Genomic DNA, 20,417 nt, shown 5'->3' on the forward strand with positions numbered 1-20,417 from the left:
TGAAAGCAGATGTAAAAATAGATTAGTTAAAAATAGATTTGTATCGGTAAAGAAGATACAGATCAACTGATTCCGGCACAGTAATGTCCACGAGCACGGAGTATAGCTTCGGGTCAAATTTACATGCTTTTCTTGGCCTCGGCTCCTACCAGAAAAGTACTTCCTAGAAAGGAATCGCTAAACAAATTTCTCGCCGATTCCTTGCAAACATTTTCTACAGCGACTCCCGTTTGAACTGACATCTCTTTTCAACTGCATACTGCGATCAGAAAAAAAGCGCTTCCTTGATCGATTCCTTGCAGGAATTCCCCATGCATCAAGATAGGCCAAGAAGTAACTTGTCAGCAGCGAATAAGGCTTTAAGGAAATATCTCAAAGATTCTATGAATCAGGGCTGGGAATGGTAATAGTAGTAGTAGGCTTGAATTTCGTTAAAATCACGTGACTCTTCTCATTACAGTAGTTTAAAATCGTGAATCTCATCAAGTAGCCTATGTTGGATACATGCATTTTTCTAAATCAGTAGTGTCATTGAAGGCTGTAAATGCGAGAAATGCAGTGGGAAATACAGTTGACTAGTCATGACTCTCCACATCTCGATATCGAAGGGACCATCGAGATAGAGAGAGATCGAGACTAAGAACATGATTTGAATGAATAATAGTTTGAAAACCGTTCCGTTGTTAGGAAAATAGTGAAAATAATAAACAAACAGATGTCACTTTGCGTTCTTAATTCGGATTGAATCACGAAAATGTGGTCTGGTAACCTTTGATATTGTTCATATCAACATTCGGAGAATAAATAGGGAACTAAAAATAATCACGAACACATCGAGATATGGAGATATCGAGATTGGCCAGACAGCCAAGCATGTAGAGAGATTGAACTAGATTTAGCAACAAAATGTCGAAAAACAAAACGTCGGAAGCAGTAATTTTTCAAACACCGATTTGGATTTATTTTTCTGATAACTTTTCTCACATAGTGGATTATTTTTTTCCAAGTTATTCCCGCTATCTTCTAATTCTCTCATTGCGACATATTGTCCTTTTTGCCAACGACGTTTAGGAATTCGACGTTTTTTTCACCCAACCATTGAACGAATAGTTTAAAGGCAAGTTTCGTTTACAATGAAATTATCTTAGAGCCTAAAGCTAAGTATGCTGTTTTGCTAAAGAAAAGTAAGCACATGTCTTGTCCGAATGGGATAAGATATTTTCTTCATAGAGCTCCATTTGAAATGACATTTCTTTTCAACTGCGTATTGCGATCAAAGAAATCCGATTTTCTTGAGCATTTCAGGCACGTATTTTCCCACGCATCGAGATAGGCGATTACTTTTCTTTTCAATGGACCGATGCACGAGTTCACTAATTTGACATCTGAGCGGTGCCATATTCACTAGTTACCATGGTCACGTAAATAACACGGCACCGCTCAAACGTCAAATAGTGAACTCGTGCATTGATTTATAGCAAACTAGTCAAAAACCACTTCAAGAATGCATCAATGAATTATATTATATTCACAACTATTCTAGAAGCTTACTTCTAAAGTCTGAAGGTAAAACTGCCAAAAAAGTCTTTTGTATTTACATACTAATGAAAAAATAATAGGGTCCGAATACACAAGGGTAAGTGATCTATTAGTTGTGGGTGTTTTTATAGTTGCGGTAGTGCCGTTTTCACTGATTTTATTGCCTTAGCCACAAAACCGACACTGCCATTCGACGTATGGGCTTGTTGATACACGAAATAGTTGAAAACAGCGTTCAAATTGCTTTAAAACTGATGAAATATCACTAAAACTACCAAAACTTTCCTTACTTGTACCAATAGTTGCGGTAAAGTGTTCCTATAGTAGAGGATCACAAAAGAAAACAACGGAAACCGCAACTATAGGAACACAAATTAAAAATATACCGCAACTAAAAGAACAGTGTACCAATAGTGGATGTATTATTTTTCACTGACATGCCGTTGGTTACTGCGATGAAATCATTTTTCTCATTAAGTGAATGGTCATTACTTCCCGTTACAATATTAATATGTTCATTAATTGCGCTTCTTGAATTTAAGCGATTAATGAAGTTCAATCGAGCTTAGTACCTCCACTATTGGTACATCTACCCTACACTCTATATCTTCAACAGTTCCTTTCGAATCGCGCTCGAGTTGTACGTTTTCAACCAGATGCGAGTATTTTGACCTATTGGCACTTGGCTTTGCCTTTAACACCGAAAATCAGCTAGATTATGTGCAGCTCCATGGTCATACTTCAATATTTGTTCCAATCAACATCTACAAGTTGAGCTATGTTTCACAGTTGTAAAATGGTCCAAATTTTAAACATAAGAATTCTGTAATATAAGTTATGGTATTGCTGCTTGCATTTGAGATGCAAATCTTAACTAAACGTCATCCAAATCAGTCAAAGGACACCTAGCAACGATTGTATAAATCACCGCCACCCTAGTAAAAAAATCTATTTTTGACACCGCCTTTCTTGTGAAAAATCTTACCGCGTTTGGTGTTCCCGCATTTGATATTTGCATTTTAAACGCAGATTTTTCACAAGGAAGGCGATGTCAAAGTTTGAATTTATTTGCTAGGTTGGCTGTGATATAAATCATGGTTGCTAAGTATCCTTTAATTGATATGTGTTACCGCATTTGAAGCCCAGTTAGACAAGGTTTGCACGTCAAACGCAAACAGCAATACCGTACACCCCCGTTAATTTGAACGGTACCTCATGCAAACCATCGGGGTTCATTTTTAATTTGAACATCTAGTCACCCTAGAAACGCATTTCTGGTTACCTCTTTCACTGTTTTGTTTTGATTCTGCGATCCGTTCCACAGCGTTCCATTCCACTTTACTCCGTTCCATGAGCTAAATGACGTTTGAACCATTTTTAATCTGAACGATGTGCAAATTAGCGGGGTACAAATTAAAAAGTGTTCAGATTAAATGTGGTCAAACCAACGGGGGTACCCGGTATCATAAAGTTGCCTCTTCGCGAAATTGTGTAATATTGAAATATTTCACATGGTCTATTAAATTGCTGTTATATGTAGCAAAAAAATGTTGAAATACTGTACGAAAACTTCAATAAAGTAGACTTCTCTAATATCCTTAACTCAAGATCTTCCAGAACCTTTTTGTTCTTTTAAGCTCGTTAGATGTAATCTTCCAAAAAACATCTTTCGATTTTACGATCATACGTCTCAATGGATAGGCTCAACTGATACAGTCAAACTGTTGCGGCTTAAAACATAATTCCAAACCTTATTCTTTTTCTTCTTTTTTTGGCACTTCGTCCTCACCGGGACAAAGCCTGCTTCTCAGCTTGATGCTTTTATGAACACTTCCACAGTTATTAAATGAGAGCTTTTTTTACTCTATACCCAGATAAGTCAAGAAAAATTCCATTACGAAAAGATTTTCCAAGGACCGACTGGAAATCAAACCCAGATATCTTCAGCATGACTTTGTTTTGTAGCCGTAGGCTCTAACCACTCGGCTAAGGAAGGTCCCCCAATCCTGTGATACCTATATTTCAGCAAAGGCTTTTCAACAAAATAAAATATTTCGCACAAGATTGATCCCATGACCGATCATTAAAGCAACGAATTTCAATATTTCGCTGTATTCCACAGATCAAATCCCATTTGAATCCATACACCGATATCCCATAGAGCTTCTCCAATTGATGGAATGTAAAACTTCCTCCAAAGCAGACACGCGTGGTGAAATCAATTCGTTATAAATTATATTCTGCTCCGCATCTCACACTGAAGCATCATCATCATGGTGAATCGGACCCATAGTGGGATAATTCCCAAGCACGCCTCCATAGTTTTTTTTTTGGAACCAAAACCAGCATGTGGGATGGTGTTTTTATCATCACGAAGCTACCGTCCAATTTTGGATAAGCCTCTGAATAAAAGATTACATCGATACATTGCTCATCCGGCTCGGCGAACTCGTTTAGCCGATCGACCGAATTCGTTTAACTGCAGATACAGTACTGGAAAAAATAAAATACACAAAAGCCGAATTTCATACACAATGGTCAAGTTTGGAGACCGGTTTCTAACAGTCCGATTAATTTGAATTTGGAACTGAATGATGCACATATCTTCAAATTAGATCTGTGCATATATTAAATTTAATACTAGACTTTTTAATTTTATTGGAAACCCATCAATTATGAGAAAACTGACCAACATTCTAAGATTTTGAAAACAAACAGTTGTTAGGATAAATATGATTTTCCACAGTGTTTTGCATATCACCTAAGTGAATAAATACATACTTCTAAATAAAGTCAACTCTCCTTTACACGACTCGTATCTCGTATCTTGATATTGCTGTTTGCGTTTGACGTGCAAATCCAGTCTAACTGAGCTTCAAATGCGGTAACACAAAGTAATCAAAGGATACTTAGCAACCATGATGCATATCACGGCCAACCTAGCAAAGAAAATCAAATTTTGACTTCGCCTTCCTTGTTGAAAATCTTACCGCATTTGGTGTTCCCGCATTTGATATTTGCGTTTCAAACGCACACAGCAAATCGAGTTCTAGAACCACAGTAAAAGTTTGTTTTCATGGCTACCCCGATGATTGCTTGGATCGCATTTGCACTGGTTTTGTGTTCTATACCTCGATGGTCCCTTCAATATTGTTGTTTTTCTCCAAAAAGAATGTTTCCTATAACTTGAAATAACGATAAAATTTCAAGTTATATTTGATTTGCAGTTTAAATTGTAGGTCAATCGGATTGCCAAAACCTGTGATTTTATTTGGAAATCGACTATATTTTTGCCAGTACTGTACAGTACATATGTGCGGACAAGCCGTCCAATCACTTTGATATCGATATTATTTCAGCACGAATTGAGGCAATATTGCACATAGCTGGTGCGATGGGAATCACGCGAAAAACAGCGATACCTCGTTAAATTTCCCCAATTTGTTTTTCGATGTGCTATGGGCCAAGCAGTAATGAAATAACACGACACCTATGATTCGAAGAAGCGTCTAATGATGTCATGCTTCAAGGATCCAAGTTTTATCCATGTAGATTTTTTTTTCAATTTTTGCATTAATATCACATTACCAACTGAACTTGATAAACGAAAGTAATTCATTATCCACCCTAATAATGATTATTACATAATCACTAATCAAAACAAAAATTTATAAACTTAGACATATTTTTACGGCAGTTCTTATACGAACACTTTTGAAATTTAAAATTCAAATCAAAGTCCTTTGAATTTATAATTTATATCTTTACAAGGTATGATGTTCCGCAAAGTAGCAAAAAAAAAACTTTTTGGAAAAACTATTTATGTCGTGAGATGGCCACGTGATTCGAAAAAGTCTCAATATGAATCACTTTAAAAACTTTCATGTTCATGTTTACAGCAATGCGATCTGAAATTGCTGAATGAAGGAAACCTCAAATGATGGAGACTCAAATGAATAAATTTAGGAGCGTAACATTTATATGTTTTTTTTATATATAAAAAACTAATATTGATCAAACAAAATTTGAAAAAAGGAACTTACCTCACTTGACGACTGCTGCTGCTGCGTTCCTATTAAAATCCAGCCCCGTCCAGCACGTCCGGCAGGATCAACGGTGGGCAGTTCAGTGGCGTGCAGGTCACCCTCGGTACCGGATCGCTCTCCGGTCCCTGCACACATACGCAGTGCAAACAGTTTCCGGTTTCCTGTTTCAGCACCGCTCCGACCTTATATGGCACACCTAGAGGAGAGGAGACAAATAGACATCCTTTGATGAAGATAAGTTGATCTACGTACGGTTCGTCGGACAAACTCAACTACATATGCTAATCGTTTGTTAGTTTATGATCCATCCGATTAAAGGCAGCAAATTTGATTGGCTGCACACAGATTGGAGTGCAACTATGTGTGTCATGACTTTGACCGCCTCTTAACATAGTTTACCATAGTTAGCAATTCCGACAATAGCAGAACGTGTTCTGCGAAACTATGGATGTGCGCCCGTGTTAGATTAAACAATTTAAACGGCCAATCATGCACTTCCGCCTCATTTAACATTCAGCAGTACGGAACTGTGTGTTTTACTGGGCTACCGCTCGCCATGTCGTCTTTTGTAATTTCAATCAATCACCGATCTAATGAGCGGTTTGACCTGACATGTTAATCCAATCGAGAAGAGCAAAATCAATGCGGCACCACGCGATACATCATTTGCATGCCCTCGTCAGCAACACTTTGTTGGGTGGCCCTGGAGCTAATGCGATGCCATCATTTTGGAATTGTGCGTTCGTTGATTTCAGCAGAGCAGACCACATGAGATCTCATGGTAAAAATGTAACCTTTCCTAGATAGGAGTTGACACATGGCGTAGGTAATTGTTTTTCCAAATCAACGGTCGATGAAACTTTGTCGAGAACATCAAGTTGTGTCGTCGATTTCTCATTTGCTACACTCACTGGTCATGCGAAGGCAATGTTTGCGGTTTTAACGACTGCCAGAAATTTCATCATTGGCTATGGAATCATGAGTCTTCTAAGAAATGGACCGTTGATTCCACTAATTCTGCTGTCACCATCCATCATCAACCAGTCCAAGTTGACATTCTTCAGATTCTAAAAATGATGATATGAACACTTATGCCTTCCTCGAGGACGATTTTTCTGCGACACTCGCAACTGCAGAACTAAGCTGCCCAGCATATTCAGAGCCCGTTAATAAAAAACTCTGCAATCGTTTTGAAGTTTACTTCGACTTTGTTGTACGACATTTGAGCTAAAACAAGGTACGTTCAATAAAAATCTCAAAAATATTTATGTTTATCATAGCCGATATGATTAATGAGCAGGATACCACTAATTTTAATGGAAATTATAAACAAGTGTAAATAAAACCTGAATAGAAACTAAAAATCTGATTTCAGCTGTGGTTAATTCATAAAAGCATCAAAGCCATGTCCTTATATTAACTTTACAACGTGTAAATATCTAAAATTGTTGTTGGCTATCCAAAATTATGGATATTTGACATAAGTCAACCTTAAATGAAAATATCTGAAAAGCTATGATTTCGTAAAGTTATCTAATGTGGAAAGAAAAACAAATGATTTTTTAGAATTTAACCATTTTGTCGTAATGATTAGTTTTTCGGTAGTTGGTAAATGCTTTCTTGCTAGGCTAAATAAAATTTCAAACAAAAATTTTTGTGGAACATCGTATATACAATGTACTTGAACTCACCACATTAATAATTTCAATAGAAACATTCATTGCTAGTTAAGTTCCAGCAAAACGCAAAGGTAGGCTAGATAAGAATTTATTTCTTAATATATAAATTTCAACGTAGAACATTATTTAACCCCTCTACCGTCAGCTTCATTTTTTACCGCAAAATAAATATTCAAATCGTTTTAACTTTTTTGTTTTTCAATATTTTTGCACCATTTTCAAACAAATTCTCAAAAAAATCTTCTAGTTTTAAAATCTGTGTCGATATTTAGCATTGGTCATTTGGTTCGTAGATATTCCAAAATTCTTTGGGGGACCGACACGTAACCATAACCCCCCGTTAATTTCTCAGGCTACAGAACTTTTATCGTATTCGATTATTCACTCTTCGGAATAATGCATTAATGAGAGTAAGCTGTGAAAAAATAAAGCAATTTGGTGCAGCCGTCTTTGAATAATGAGCATTTAGGTTTCTGTAGGTTTCTGTGACCACGCTGGCCAAATGAAGATCTTAAAAACTTCTAAAAACATCATATCGTAAGTTTCTGATATCTCCAAGAATACTTGAACAATTTGTATGATTTTTTCAGAGTAGCTCTTTATTACCTGACATTATATAGTCCACATTTTATTTTTTGGATATATAAACCAAAAACAAAATGGCCGCCAAACACAGTTTGTATGGAGAATGTCGGTCCCCCAAGGAACATCGGAATATCTTCAAAACCAGATCACCAATGATTAATATCGACACGGATTTTAAAACTAGAAGAGTTATTTGAGAACTTGTGAAAAAATGGTGCAAAAATATTGAAAAACAAAAAAGTTATAATGATTTGAATATTTATTCTGCGATTAAAATGAAGCTGCCGGTCAATATTTTTTTCCCAGGCAGCATTTGAAATGCCCCAAGGAAAAATACAAATATATGTAGATATTTGAAAAAATACTATAATTCTATTTATTGAGAGTCGTGCCTATACTTTTTGGGACTATACTTTTTGCTCCTTGGCTTTGCGGACGATATAGACCTAATTGGAATCGATCGCAGGTCAGTAGAAGAGGCCTTCGTGCCTCTGAAGAGGAAGACAGCGAGGATAGGCCTGACATTAATTCTACCAAAACGAAGTACCGTTTTGATTCATATTAGGGACAGCTTCAAATTCCGGACACTCTACTTTGTATGGGAAACATTTCACACGAAATGTTTCAATTTTTGCCGTCTAAAAGTTCTCGATTTCAAGGCTCGTTTTAGTAAGCATGTTCCATAAATATCTTTGAAAATTTATAATGCCCAACTACCTTAGATGTCTGTTTAGTGGTTTGACGATTTCAATTGATGATTTGACTGTTCCATTAATGATTATCATGAGCTGTCCGGAATTCGAATCAAAGTGTCCGGAATATGAGGCAAAAGTGAGGAAGCGTCCGGAATAAGAATCATGAAAAGGCCACACAGTTTGATTTATTAAAAATTATTCAAGTTGCGGAAGCGAATTCTTTACCCACCATTCGAAAGTTAAGGGCTTCCAACGCTTGATAACGCTAAAGAAGTATACAGAATGATTGATTTTGTATGCTCTCTGCTGGGTTGTACTTCACTGAGGCCTTAAGTGTCCGTAATATGAATCAAAACGGTACATGGTTGCAGGTTAAGACAAAGTCAGGCATGGTGGTGTAGGTGCTGAGGTAGTGTTTGAAGTTGTTGAAGAATTTGTTTACCTTGGAACACTTGTGACATGTGACAACGACGTTTCCCGCGAAGTGAAAAGACGTGTTGCGGCTGCGAATAGGGCCTTTTACGGACTACGTAACCAGCTTAGGTCTCGCAGCTTGCAAACGGAGACAATATTCGCCCTATATAAAACATTGATTCTTCCGGTGGCTCTCTACGGGCACGAAGCGTGGACGTTGAAAGAGTCAGACCGGAAAGCTCTCGGCTTTTTCGAGCGTTAAGTGCTGCGGACAATACTCGGTGGGAAACTCGAAAATGGTGTGTGGCGCATACGCATGAATCACGAGTTGTGTCAAGTGTACAAAGATGCGAATATTATCAATCGTGTAAAATACGGCAGACTTCAGTGGGCTGGTCACTCAGTGCGAATTTCAGAAGAAAGAATTGCAAAAATAATATTCAGCAGGGAACCAGGTAGAGGTCGGCGGCTTCGGGAACACCACGAATACGCTGGCTGTACGCAGTGGAAGAGGACCTGGCGACCCTAATCGTTCGGGGCAACTGGAGAAGTTTCGCCCAAGACCGACGAAGACGGAGCTCTACAATACGCCCAGCAATGGCGTGACGCTACGCTGTAGCCATCAAGGTATCAAGGTATCAAGGGGGTTAGACAGTGCGTATCGTACCTTCGTACTGTGCGTACATACTTTTTCTGCTTTTGGGAGTTTTCTAAAACTACCTAAAGCAATTTTTGTTTGTAATTCTTTATTAGTATCATTGCAAACAGGCAGTGCAACGTGGAAGCCCAAGCAATCGTGTTTTGGTTTCGTGTCGTCGATGCGATTGGCATTTTCATTCGATTTCGTGCATTCTTGCTAATGCAATTTTGTCGTATCTGGTTTGTGTTGTACAAGTGTGAAGAAATATTCGATTTCTTCAGTCGAGGATGGATTACCAACAGGTGAGCTTGTTTCATGCTTGTGATAAGACATTTTAATCGTGGGAACGATTTGAAATTTTCGAACAAACTATGAATGGATTGTCACTTTAAGTGTCAACATAAAGTCTGCTCGTTTTACATAATTTTATTATACATAGCTTTCTTCTATTTTCATTACATAAAAATAACCTTTGAATATTTCGACATTTTGAATGTCGACGAAGTTTCATAATCTTCAATGCAAAACTAGTTTTAAGTAAAAGACGTATTTTTCCTCCTTATTCGCATCACCAACCAAAGGTTAACTTTGCGGTACTAACATAGTTTTTGACATACAATTTTTATCTTTGGTCAGCTCTAATTTGATCAAATTTAAACCGATCCCAATTCTTTTAGCTTCATTCGATCGGGAATCTGTTATAGTTTCGATGGCCAGAATATGGTTTGCCTCGGTCCAACAGTACCGGAGTTATTCTGAAAATTCATGATATTTGATGGGTGATATGCTAGGGTTTGTTCCATGTCGACAAGTGGCCACTTTCCAAGAGGCACAAAATCCGTGACATGGCCATGGGTTCCATGTATGAACAAACGTAGTTGCTATGATCACCAATGCATTGGCGCTGAAAATTCATGAAATTTGATGCGTCACATGCTAGGGCTTGGTCCAGTGGCCACTTCTTCGGGGGCACCAAATCCATGAGGTAACCAGGAGATGCCAGAGTAACCTACGATGTTCTAACATATGTATTCAATGTTTTTACACGTTTTTTCGAACAATGAACAGATTCAAAGCGGTGTACATAAAGGAACTGGTAATCAAAATTATAAAATGCCAATCCAAAATAATCTATTACACCAACGGAATCCAGAATAACTCCGGTACTGTTTAACCAAGGCAATCCATACTCTGGCCATCAAAACTAGACGAGATTCCCGATCGAGTGAAGCTAAAAGAATTACAATCGGTTGAAAATTATAGCTGATCAAACATAAAAATTGTATGCCAAAAACTATGTTAGTACCGCAAAGGTTAAATCCAGATCTGTTTCCTTCAATATAGGATCCAAAATTCTGAATCAAGTTTCAACAGTCTTACAATTTGTTGATAAATAAGTCGATTTAAGATTTCAATATTGTGAGTTATAGAATAAACCACATTGATTGCCTAAATGTAGGCAGATTTCTTCGAAATTGGCAACCTGTTCACTAAAACCATGTTTTTTTCTCCAGGAAATGAATTTTTATCCTCAATGAATCCTTCAGCAAACAAAACTGTAATTTATGAGAATGTTTATTTGAATGGCGTATTCACATGGCCTTGGTAATGCCGATTGTTTGGAAGAGAACCCTTCAACAGTTCATCAAACATTTTCTAAATATGCTTTTTCCATTGTACAATTATTTATCCAAATTTAGGGAAACCAATAGCAGTTATAACACAGTGCAACATCACATAAATTTTGATAATTGAAATTGAAATATGACTCTCTTGGCAGACTATACATGTTGGTACGGGAATGATCAACTCATCCCCACTGATCAACTATACCCGTTCTTTTTTTGTCACGTTCCGATTTCTTCAACAAATTATTCCGTTTTTATCAAAACAAAAATATTTGAAAACAATTTTATTTTGAATGCTTATAATATAAACTGTAGAAATATATTGAAGCAAGCCAAATACTTTTCAAGTGCCTCAGGGATTAATTTTCGAACTTATGTTAGTTTTAAGCACATGCATCGTAGGTGCAATTGCGTCCATCTCGATCGCTATCCAATAAGAGTTTTCAAGGTTAACAAGGGCTGCTAGACAAGATTCATACATCTTTCAACAGTCGAGATTTGTTCTGATCACGTCTTAGCGATAACTCAGCTCTTCGCTTTTGCTCAAGATCCTCAAGTGCCATAGATGTTTGAGCAATGGCACACAAAAAAGATTGAGTTTATTTCGAATTTGAAAAGACTATCGATCCCATTATTTTTAAAGACAATTTCAGCACATAGGTTGCACAGACTTAACGATCACTAACATTAAGCAACGGACAACACGAAACACCCAGTAGCCCAGCGATGAATTTTTCGTTTGACGAAAAGTTTTCATCGACTGAAGCGGGAATCGAACTCACACCCCGTGGCACAATACACCTAGACGACTGATGCCGCTAACCGCAAGGCCACGAAGCCTAGACAGAGAACATTAATTTGTTTTATCTCTTTCGACTCTCTTTGGATTAAGGTACCGTGGGGTAAGTGGATAAAGAAAAATAAATAGCCAACTTCATTGTTATGTACAGCTAACGTGAATAATGTAATTCAAACTTTTTTATGTGGATGGCAAATGAGGGACTAATATACTTCAAGTCGTCAATTATTTTGATTTTTCTGATTGTTATGTATTGAATATGAGGGACTTGAAAATTTGCGTCAAATGATTCACTTGCGCTGTCATGGTGGGGTAAGTGGATCACTAGTAAAAAAAATCTATTTCCAAAACAAATGAAGTTTAATTATGTAAAGTAAGCATGATATTACTCTCGTTCTTGTTATTAGTGCTATTTATGTTTAATTTTGATATTTTTTGGAATAAAAAATTAACTTTATTTTATCAAAATATTATGAAAAATATTTATACATTAATTTACACTAAAAAAATATTGTAACTAGAATAATTTGGAGAAAATTCATCTATTTTATTCTCATTAGTTATACAGACGTATTGTAGGAATATTCCTAATGATGTTTTTGAAAAACACTCGTAGTTTAAAAATATCAGTTCCATTTACTTTTGTTTAACAAACTGAAATCTTTTAATTCTATTCATGAATATAATTGTACCATCTGCCTAGGACAATTCATAAGGTCAAATAAGGTACGATATATGCATTCAATTGGAAAATTGGTTTATTTTGCTCTTTCGCAGTTCACCATGGATAAACCACGAAAAGTTTTGTTTAAATTTTGTAATATTCATTCTTTTATATATTTTTATACTTGTTCAATACTTTTAGGTGGATTAATTCAAATTTTCTATGGAACTTTGATAAATTTAAGCTAGGAATGGAAAAAGTTAAAGGAAAACAACATTTGAGGATATTCAAACTAATTGAAATTCGCATTAGCAGTCTGCTAATATGCGATTATAATGCTTGATCCACTTACCCCATCCCAATAAAAAGTAGGGGGGAAGTGTACCATGTTTATAAAAATTACATATGTTTTTATTGTGATTCACTCAATTAGAACTGAAATGCTCACCATGTGTTGAAAAAAATAATAGTATTCGATTTTAGACAGTGATACAATGGATATTTGATTAATAGAAAACAATTTTGAAATTAATTGATTTTTGCAGCTAACAAGTTTGCTTGTGTTAGTGTACGTGTATTACCAGCTTTGCAATAGTATTAGTGTGGACGTAAGAATATAACCTTAAACGTAGCAATGCTGCAAAAACATTCAACATATTCAAGTATTTATGCTTAATATGGACAACTGATCCACTTACCCCACTGTACCTTATAGCAAAAGTCATGCTTCAATGAGAAGGAGACGAGGATCAGAAACTTAGAAATTTATTGAAAACTCTGCATACAATAGATTTTCATCGAGGAAGAGGGAATAGGGCTGAATTGATTGAAGCTTAAGGTACGTTTCCATTCCAAACTTGTTGGGATACTAATCTTCGAGTAGACACGCATCTATTCTCCACTTGGAGATCAAGTGATTTATTAAGAGTCTCATATAAACTGCCAACGGCTTTTTCATGCAGCTAATTTTTTGAAACTATTAAATAGCTCTAACTCAGGGATGTTCTGTTTATAATGAGTTTATAAACGAGTATTTAACTGTTAAGACGTCATTTTCCAATCAGATTTGTAAATATTTTGTCTAAGAAAATTATTCCGTTTTTTGTTAATTGAAATAGCCGATCGTGTTGCTAAAAACGAAACATACCTGTGAATGGTTTACTTGGATTTTCTCCAGTCCAAGAAATCATTATAAAAAGGAACCCAATCTGGCATTATTCGGTAAAAGCTAGGGACGCTAAATGTATGATTTGAGAAGGTTCCTCTCACGCTAAGGACTTCTGTCCTGTGAAGGAAGATACCAAAACGTGTGTACAGGGGATAGGCAAAATGATTGAGATAGGCAAAATTTTGCCCAAATTCAAATGCTTATAACTTTATGAAAAATGAATGAAATTGGATGCATCTGGAAGCAGTCGACGGCAAATTTGGTCCAGTTTTAGGAACTTCCTTGGCCATGCATATTGGCCACTGGACACCGGAGATGTTCCGGATTTTCTGGGGGCATGTCCAAATGTCATTTTTTCTGTCGCTTGTATTTTTGTGCGGTGTAAAGTTAGATAGATGTTTGCAATTTTCCTAGAAACTAGAACTAATAGGAAGTTGAATGCCACCGGACGCATTAAGATTGGTTGGAAATCTTCAGAAATATGACCATTTCCGTAAAACTGGTTCCGGAAAGCATGGTCAGTCATGTTTGTATTTCCAATCATGTAAATATTATCCGGAGCTATATCCAAGTGGACATCAACCTTAAAAATGATGTTTCCTGCAGCGTATTCAGAACCATTAGATGCACAGACCACTCTATAGAAGGTTCCAGGTGCCCCGGGGGAAGTGGTCAATTAGGAACATATCTGGAACCATATCAATATGGGCATCAAACTTCATGATTTTCAAAGGTTATGCTTTCCGAAGCATTTCCAGCACCACCGGCTGCCATGACCACTTTATAGTAGATTCCAGGTACCCCGGGGATGTGGCCAATTCAAAACATGTCCGAAAACACATCAATATGGGTAAAAACATCAAGATTTCCGAAGGTGATGCTAATAGAAGTATTTACAGCGCAACTTATTTATATGACCACTGTACAGTAGGTTCCATGGGCCCTGGGGGATGAGGTCATGTTTCGAGTTGGCCACATCTCTAGGAGCCCCTGGAATATACTATAGAGTGATTATTATATCTTGTGGTTCTGAAAATGCTCGCCATTTTCCAAGTCACATGGATCTTACTGTTTATGGTAGAATGTGATTCTAAACAGATGAACGGACATGTTCCGAATTGGCCACATCCCCCGGGGCACCTGGAACCTACTATAAAGTGGTTATGGCAGCCGGTGATGCTGGAAATGCTTCGGAAAGCATAACCTTTGAAAATAATGAAGTTTGATGCCCATATTGATATGGTTCCGGATATGTTCCTAATTGACCACTTCCCCCAGGGCACCTGGAACGTTCTATAGAGTGGTCTGTGCATCTAATGGTTCTGAATACGCTGCAGGAAACATCATTTTTAAGGTTGGTGTCCGCTTGGATATAGCTCCGGATAATATTTACATGATTGGAAATACAATCATGACTGACCATGCTTTCCGGAACCAGTTTTACGGAAATGGTCATATTTCTGAAGATTTCCAACGAATCTTAATGCGTCCGGCGGCATTCAACTTCCTATTAGTTCTAGTTTCTAGGAAAATTGCAAACATCTATCTAACTTTACACCACACAAAAATACAAGCGACAGAAAAAATGACATTTGGACATGACCTCAGAAAATCCGGAACATCTCCGGTGTCCAGTGGCCAATATGCATGGCCAAGGAAGTTCCTAAAACTGAACCAAATTTGCCGTCGACTGCTTCCAGATGCATCCAATTTCATCCATTTTTCATATAGTTATAAGCATTTGAATTTGGGCAAAATGTTGCCTATCTCAATCATTTTGCCTATCCCCTGTGTGTGCAAATTGCTGGGGCAACTGTTGGTTACAATTTGCAGCATGAATATTGATCTGAGCTATATAGTGTCTTCAGCACATTTATCAACCAATATATGCTCAAAAACCAGGCATGAACATTTTTTGGAACAACATCAACATTAACATGATTAACAAGAGAATATTTCAAAAAAAAAAGAATCCAAACAAATATTCACACGGTACAAAACATTTGCAATGTTACCATTGCACGATTTTTTCTCCAACCGTGGAAAGTTGTCAGGAGCATCACAAAACTACAACCATTACAATTTTCAAAGCTATGTTTATCAATTAAAAAACGTTCAAAAACATCACAATAGACTATAAACTATAGTATAAGTGTAAAATTTCTGAAAAAAAGTCATTTTACTATTGAATTGTTTCGATTTCCAAAAGTGTCTAAAATAGCCCCTTTTTTGTCTTGAAGGACACATTTTTTTTCGCTATTCATGGAACTTTATTATTTCTTGATGGATTTGTCTCATATTTCAATATATGTTACTTACATATACAACTTGAATATATACAAGAATGACTTGAATGTCGAAAGAATGTCAAAAGAAGCCCCGTTTGACGGTAATTTAAACAAAATACGAATGAATTTCGAATTAATGGTGGAGACGCCTGGTCTTTCACGGTTTTTCGAAAGCAAACCGCTAAGTAGATGTAATCCAATTCAAAATACTTACTTTTATCAAACCTAATTCTAAAATATATCCAAAATAAATCAAATAGTTCTAACGAATTCATTTTCTAACGATTTAATTTCCGAAAGAGTGTGAAACAAAACTTTTGAACTATTGGTACCTAACAACAATCTTTTTACAATATTTACAGGCCTTTTGAGCTCGAATCATGGAGTGCGCTTAGGACAAGCTTACTTGGTCGCCAGAGGGCTTATGGCTTAGATATCCAACATAGGAAGCGCTTCAGGGACGGTGAGGGCTTGAAATACGGTCGTGGTTCCTATCGCCGTATTCTAGGATGGCCGCACAGCGTATTCACGGGTTGTTAGGCGTCCCGGAATTATCATGCGGTGGAGCAGCTGCTTGCCACCTAGCGGCGACCGAGTGTCCCGATGGCATGGATCTTGGTAATCCAGTCCAAACACCCACGTTGAATGGGGTTGTCACCTGTTTAACGTTAACTTGTAATGTCCGAGCACTCTCATCACTTTTACAATAAAGTTCTTACCTTATAGTCCAACCGATTTTGCCTAACACTCTTATTTTGACGTAAATGAACCACAAACCGAAAACTAGCCAAAGAGATCTAAACTGGAAACTGATTAGAACTAGGTTTACTTTACTTTAATTATATCCGACTCACTTCACCGTATTTCAGATGTTACACGCGCGTACTTTGCTGTCGACACTTAGAACCACCTTTACTCAACAACGGTTTCCACCAGAATAAACTCAAATTTCATCGACAAGTCAATCCAAAGCCTATTGTTTTAATTATCTAAATTTTGATTGGTTCGATTTTGGTTTCCTGTTTTCTATTCAGATTGGTGTTGAATTTTCTTTGGTGGAAAAAGGATTTCCTGTATAAGGATTTTTAGAGAGTTTTGGCGTATAGTCCAATTACAGTCCAATTTTAATTATAACGACATCGCAAAGGACCGCCATTATAGTGAAAAATCGTTTTAGAGAACAGTTATAACATTGATATATTTGTCGAATGCACGAAAAATGTCGCTATGTGAAGCTTTTGTAACTATGAAGTCGTTATAACGAGCTTCTACTGAAATAGTATTTCAAAACCTTGTATTATAGGTATATTAGAATATTTATTGGTGAGAAATTTGCTGTATATGCTAAACTTTTCAATTATCTTCTTTCAATTCAATAACTTTAATTCGAAATGAACTCACCCATCACAACGCAGTGCTGCTCCGGCGTTTTCCTCGCTTCCGTTGTCACACTGCTCGCGGTCGTGGTCGTCGATGTCGTCTTCACCAGTGGACCTCCACTACCCCACTCAGCATCTCGCTCACTTCCCGCCCTCCTACTGATGTAGCTGCTGCTACTACTGATACTGCTACTCAACCCGGGAATCGCCGGGTAGATCAATTCCGTCTGATTATCATCCAGATAGTCGGTGCCATCCACCGTCGTGTTGAGCACATCGATAACTGACCCGGCGGAATGTTTGGCCGATGGCGACAATGGCGCATACGGTGTCAATGGTGGACTGCTTCCGGCATCCGGCGAAAATCGCACTGAATAATTGGAGTGTTGCGTCACGTTGGTGGTCATTACTATCAACGGTGCAATCGGTTCACCTAGGCCTAGGCCATTGCTGCTATCCGACGAGACGATGCCATTATCTTCCCGTCGAATCGATGAACTGGTGGCAGTCTGATTCGGACTCTCATCCAGGACCAGAGCCATCGGTTGTATGGTGGTAGTACTGGAACCGGTAGGAAATTGCTGTACCGGAGGAGGCAATCGATTCATACCGAAGGCATTCTCCGTGGCCTCCATGCTGTTGTCGTCGAACATTTCCACGTGCCCCGATGAGGTAATGATGTAGTGTTGCTGTTTATCGTCTTCCGGCTCCTTGATCATTCCGTATCCGTAGCCACCGAAGCCCTCGTCTGCGAAAAGATAATTTATTTGAGGGTCAGCGATGTATTAAAAATAATTACTACGTTGGAACGAATAAAACGTCTAGTTAACCTTGTGTCTTAGCAACGGGGTCATATTGACCTTAGAATAATAATATTATTAATATGATTAAAACAATAAAATTAAGACGAATACATTAATAAAATAATTTTCAATTTTCAGATATGGCAAAGGGTAATTTTTGCAGGATTGAAAAAATGTACTCTTTCCGGTAACCCTAGCGAAGAACGATTTTTCATTTAACTACTTTATCATTATCCGAAATATATTAAAATGTTTCAAAACGTTGCTGGGCCCAGATAGCCGTAGCGGTAAACGCGCAGTTATTCAGCATGACCATGCTGAGGGTCGTGGGTTCGAATCCCACTGGATCGAGGAAATTTTCTCGATTCCTAGGGCATAGAAGTATTTTCGTACCTGCCACACGATATACACATGCAAAAATGGTCAATCGGCATAGAAAGCTCTCAGTTAATAACTGCGGAAGTGCTCATAAGAACACTAATCTGAGAAGCAGGCTTTGTCCCAGTTGGGACGTAACGCCAGAAAGAAGAAGAAAATGTCGCTATTTTAGCTTTTTAACAATGCCCATGCCCACGATGGACCATCCTCCATTTGATTTTTGTTTATATTTTGCGTAAAACTGCAAAATCTATTCAAATTCACGAAGTCATGAGTCATGGCGATTTGAACTTAAGGTCAATCTGATCCAAGGTATAGACAACGCAACCTTTTTTTTTTCGCACAGACAGTAGGTTTAACACAGAAAACGTCTAGTTAAACTCACCACTATTTGCAACAGCTTTCGCATTGCTTGGCTGTCCAACGGCTTCATTACTCTCGTCGTCTTCCTCATCGCTCCCATCATCATCGTCATCTTCGTCGTCGTTTTCATTGTCATCTTCATCGCTCCCATTCTCTTCATCGTGTCCCACTCCAAACCCTCCCTTCAGGAAGCTACGATCCCCATCATTCAAAATTCGCATTCCATCCGAGGGCGGCATCCTTTCTGTGACGGCAAGTACCCGCGTTCGGCTGCCCCCATCCTCCAATCCACCCTCAATCCGGCCGTAGTTTATTACGTACCCTTTGCTCTTTGACTTCCGGTAGGACTTTTTACCACCACTGGCAGCAGCAGCACCATTAGTGCCGAGATGAAGTGGTTTGACTTTTTTCAGCGGTCCTCCGTGTTTGTTCCGGTCGGCGGAGCCGGTTGTGGAACCCGCTGAGGTGGAAGTATTTTTTCCGCTGACCGTTCCAAGGCCCGGTCGATACATCATCATAATGGGCGGTGACTGTGGAAACGAGAGAATGTTCTGCGGGATGTTCTCCGGAGGCGACTGGGGTGGATGCAACACTATTCGGATGGACTGCTGGTTGGAGTCCGGGTCCGGTTGATCCGGATATGACGGCTCTGCAGCGGAAGTTGGTTGCGGGGAAGCGGTTGCAACATTGGTCGTCATATCGCCGGCTCTGGTGGTCGTTGGCTTCGATGGATCGACGGGTGTCGCCGGCGAAGATGATGAAGCGTGTGTTGTCAGTTGTGACGACGGAGTGGCCAGTTGGACGTCTCCAATGGCACCCAGTGGTCTATCGTCCAGGGTGGCTTTTGGCGGATTATCTGTTACGGTAGGAGAAAAACAAGAGAGATTGATTTGAATTTCAATGTTCGTTCATTCGTTTTCAATTGGGAGGGACAAATGATGACCACGCTGTTTCAATAGCAATGAAAACTGAATTTGTCAAGTTTTTGCAACATTTTTCATCCTTTCGGGATACTTGCTGTTGTGAGAAGTGCAACACTAGTAGGAAAACCTCATTCGTCATATACAGCACAAACAAGGATGAGTGTTATCAGTGCGCATTGTACCTTCGTACTGAGCGTACACGAATTGTCTCTGCTCTTGAAGTTTTTAGAAACTACCTAAAGCAATAAAGCAGTACTTCTCTGTGCTAAGAAAACAGTACTTTTCAGTGCTAAAATAAGAAACGGTACTTTTCAGTGCTACTAAAACAGTACTTTTCAGTACTGTTTTTCTCTACTACTGATCCCTTTACGATCCTTGTTTGGACCCGTGCCTTCGATTTTTCGTTGGACCCGTTGGCGAAAGCTA

General features: G+C 38.2%; 1 protein-coding gene across 2 annotated transcripts in view; it reads right to left on the bottom strand.

Moving 5' to 3' along the window:
• The window catches only part of LOC110675641, a 353,161-nt gene that overhangs the window by 54,139 nt on the left and 278,605 nt on the right, over positions 1–20,417 (bottom strand). For both annotated transcript variants that reach the window (XM_021841195.1, XM_021841194.1), the window contains exons 5-7: positions 19,091–19,924; positions 17,547–18,272; positions 5,583–5,781 (exon numbers count right to left, since the gene is read on the bottom strand). In XM_021841195.1, the coding sequence (XP_021696887.1) occupies positions 5,615–5,781; positions 17,547–18,272; positions 19,091–19,924 (1,727 nt within the window). In that variant the 3' untranslated portion in view covers positions 5,583–5,614. The remainder of the gene's footprint in view (positions 1–5,582; positions 5,782–17,546; positions 18,273–19,090; positions 19,925–20,417) is intronic.

The sequence above is a fragment of the Aedes aegypti genome, chromosome 2 (genome assembly GCF_002204515.2).
Source record: "Aedes aegypti strain LVP_AGWG chromosome 2, AaegL5.0 Primary Assembly, whole genome shotgun sequence".
Lineage (NCBI taxonomy): Eukaryota > Metazoa > Arthropoda > Insecta > Diptera > Culicidae > Aedes > Aedes aegypti.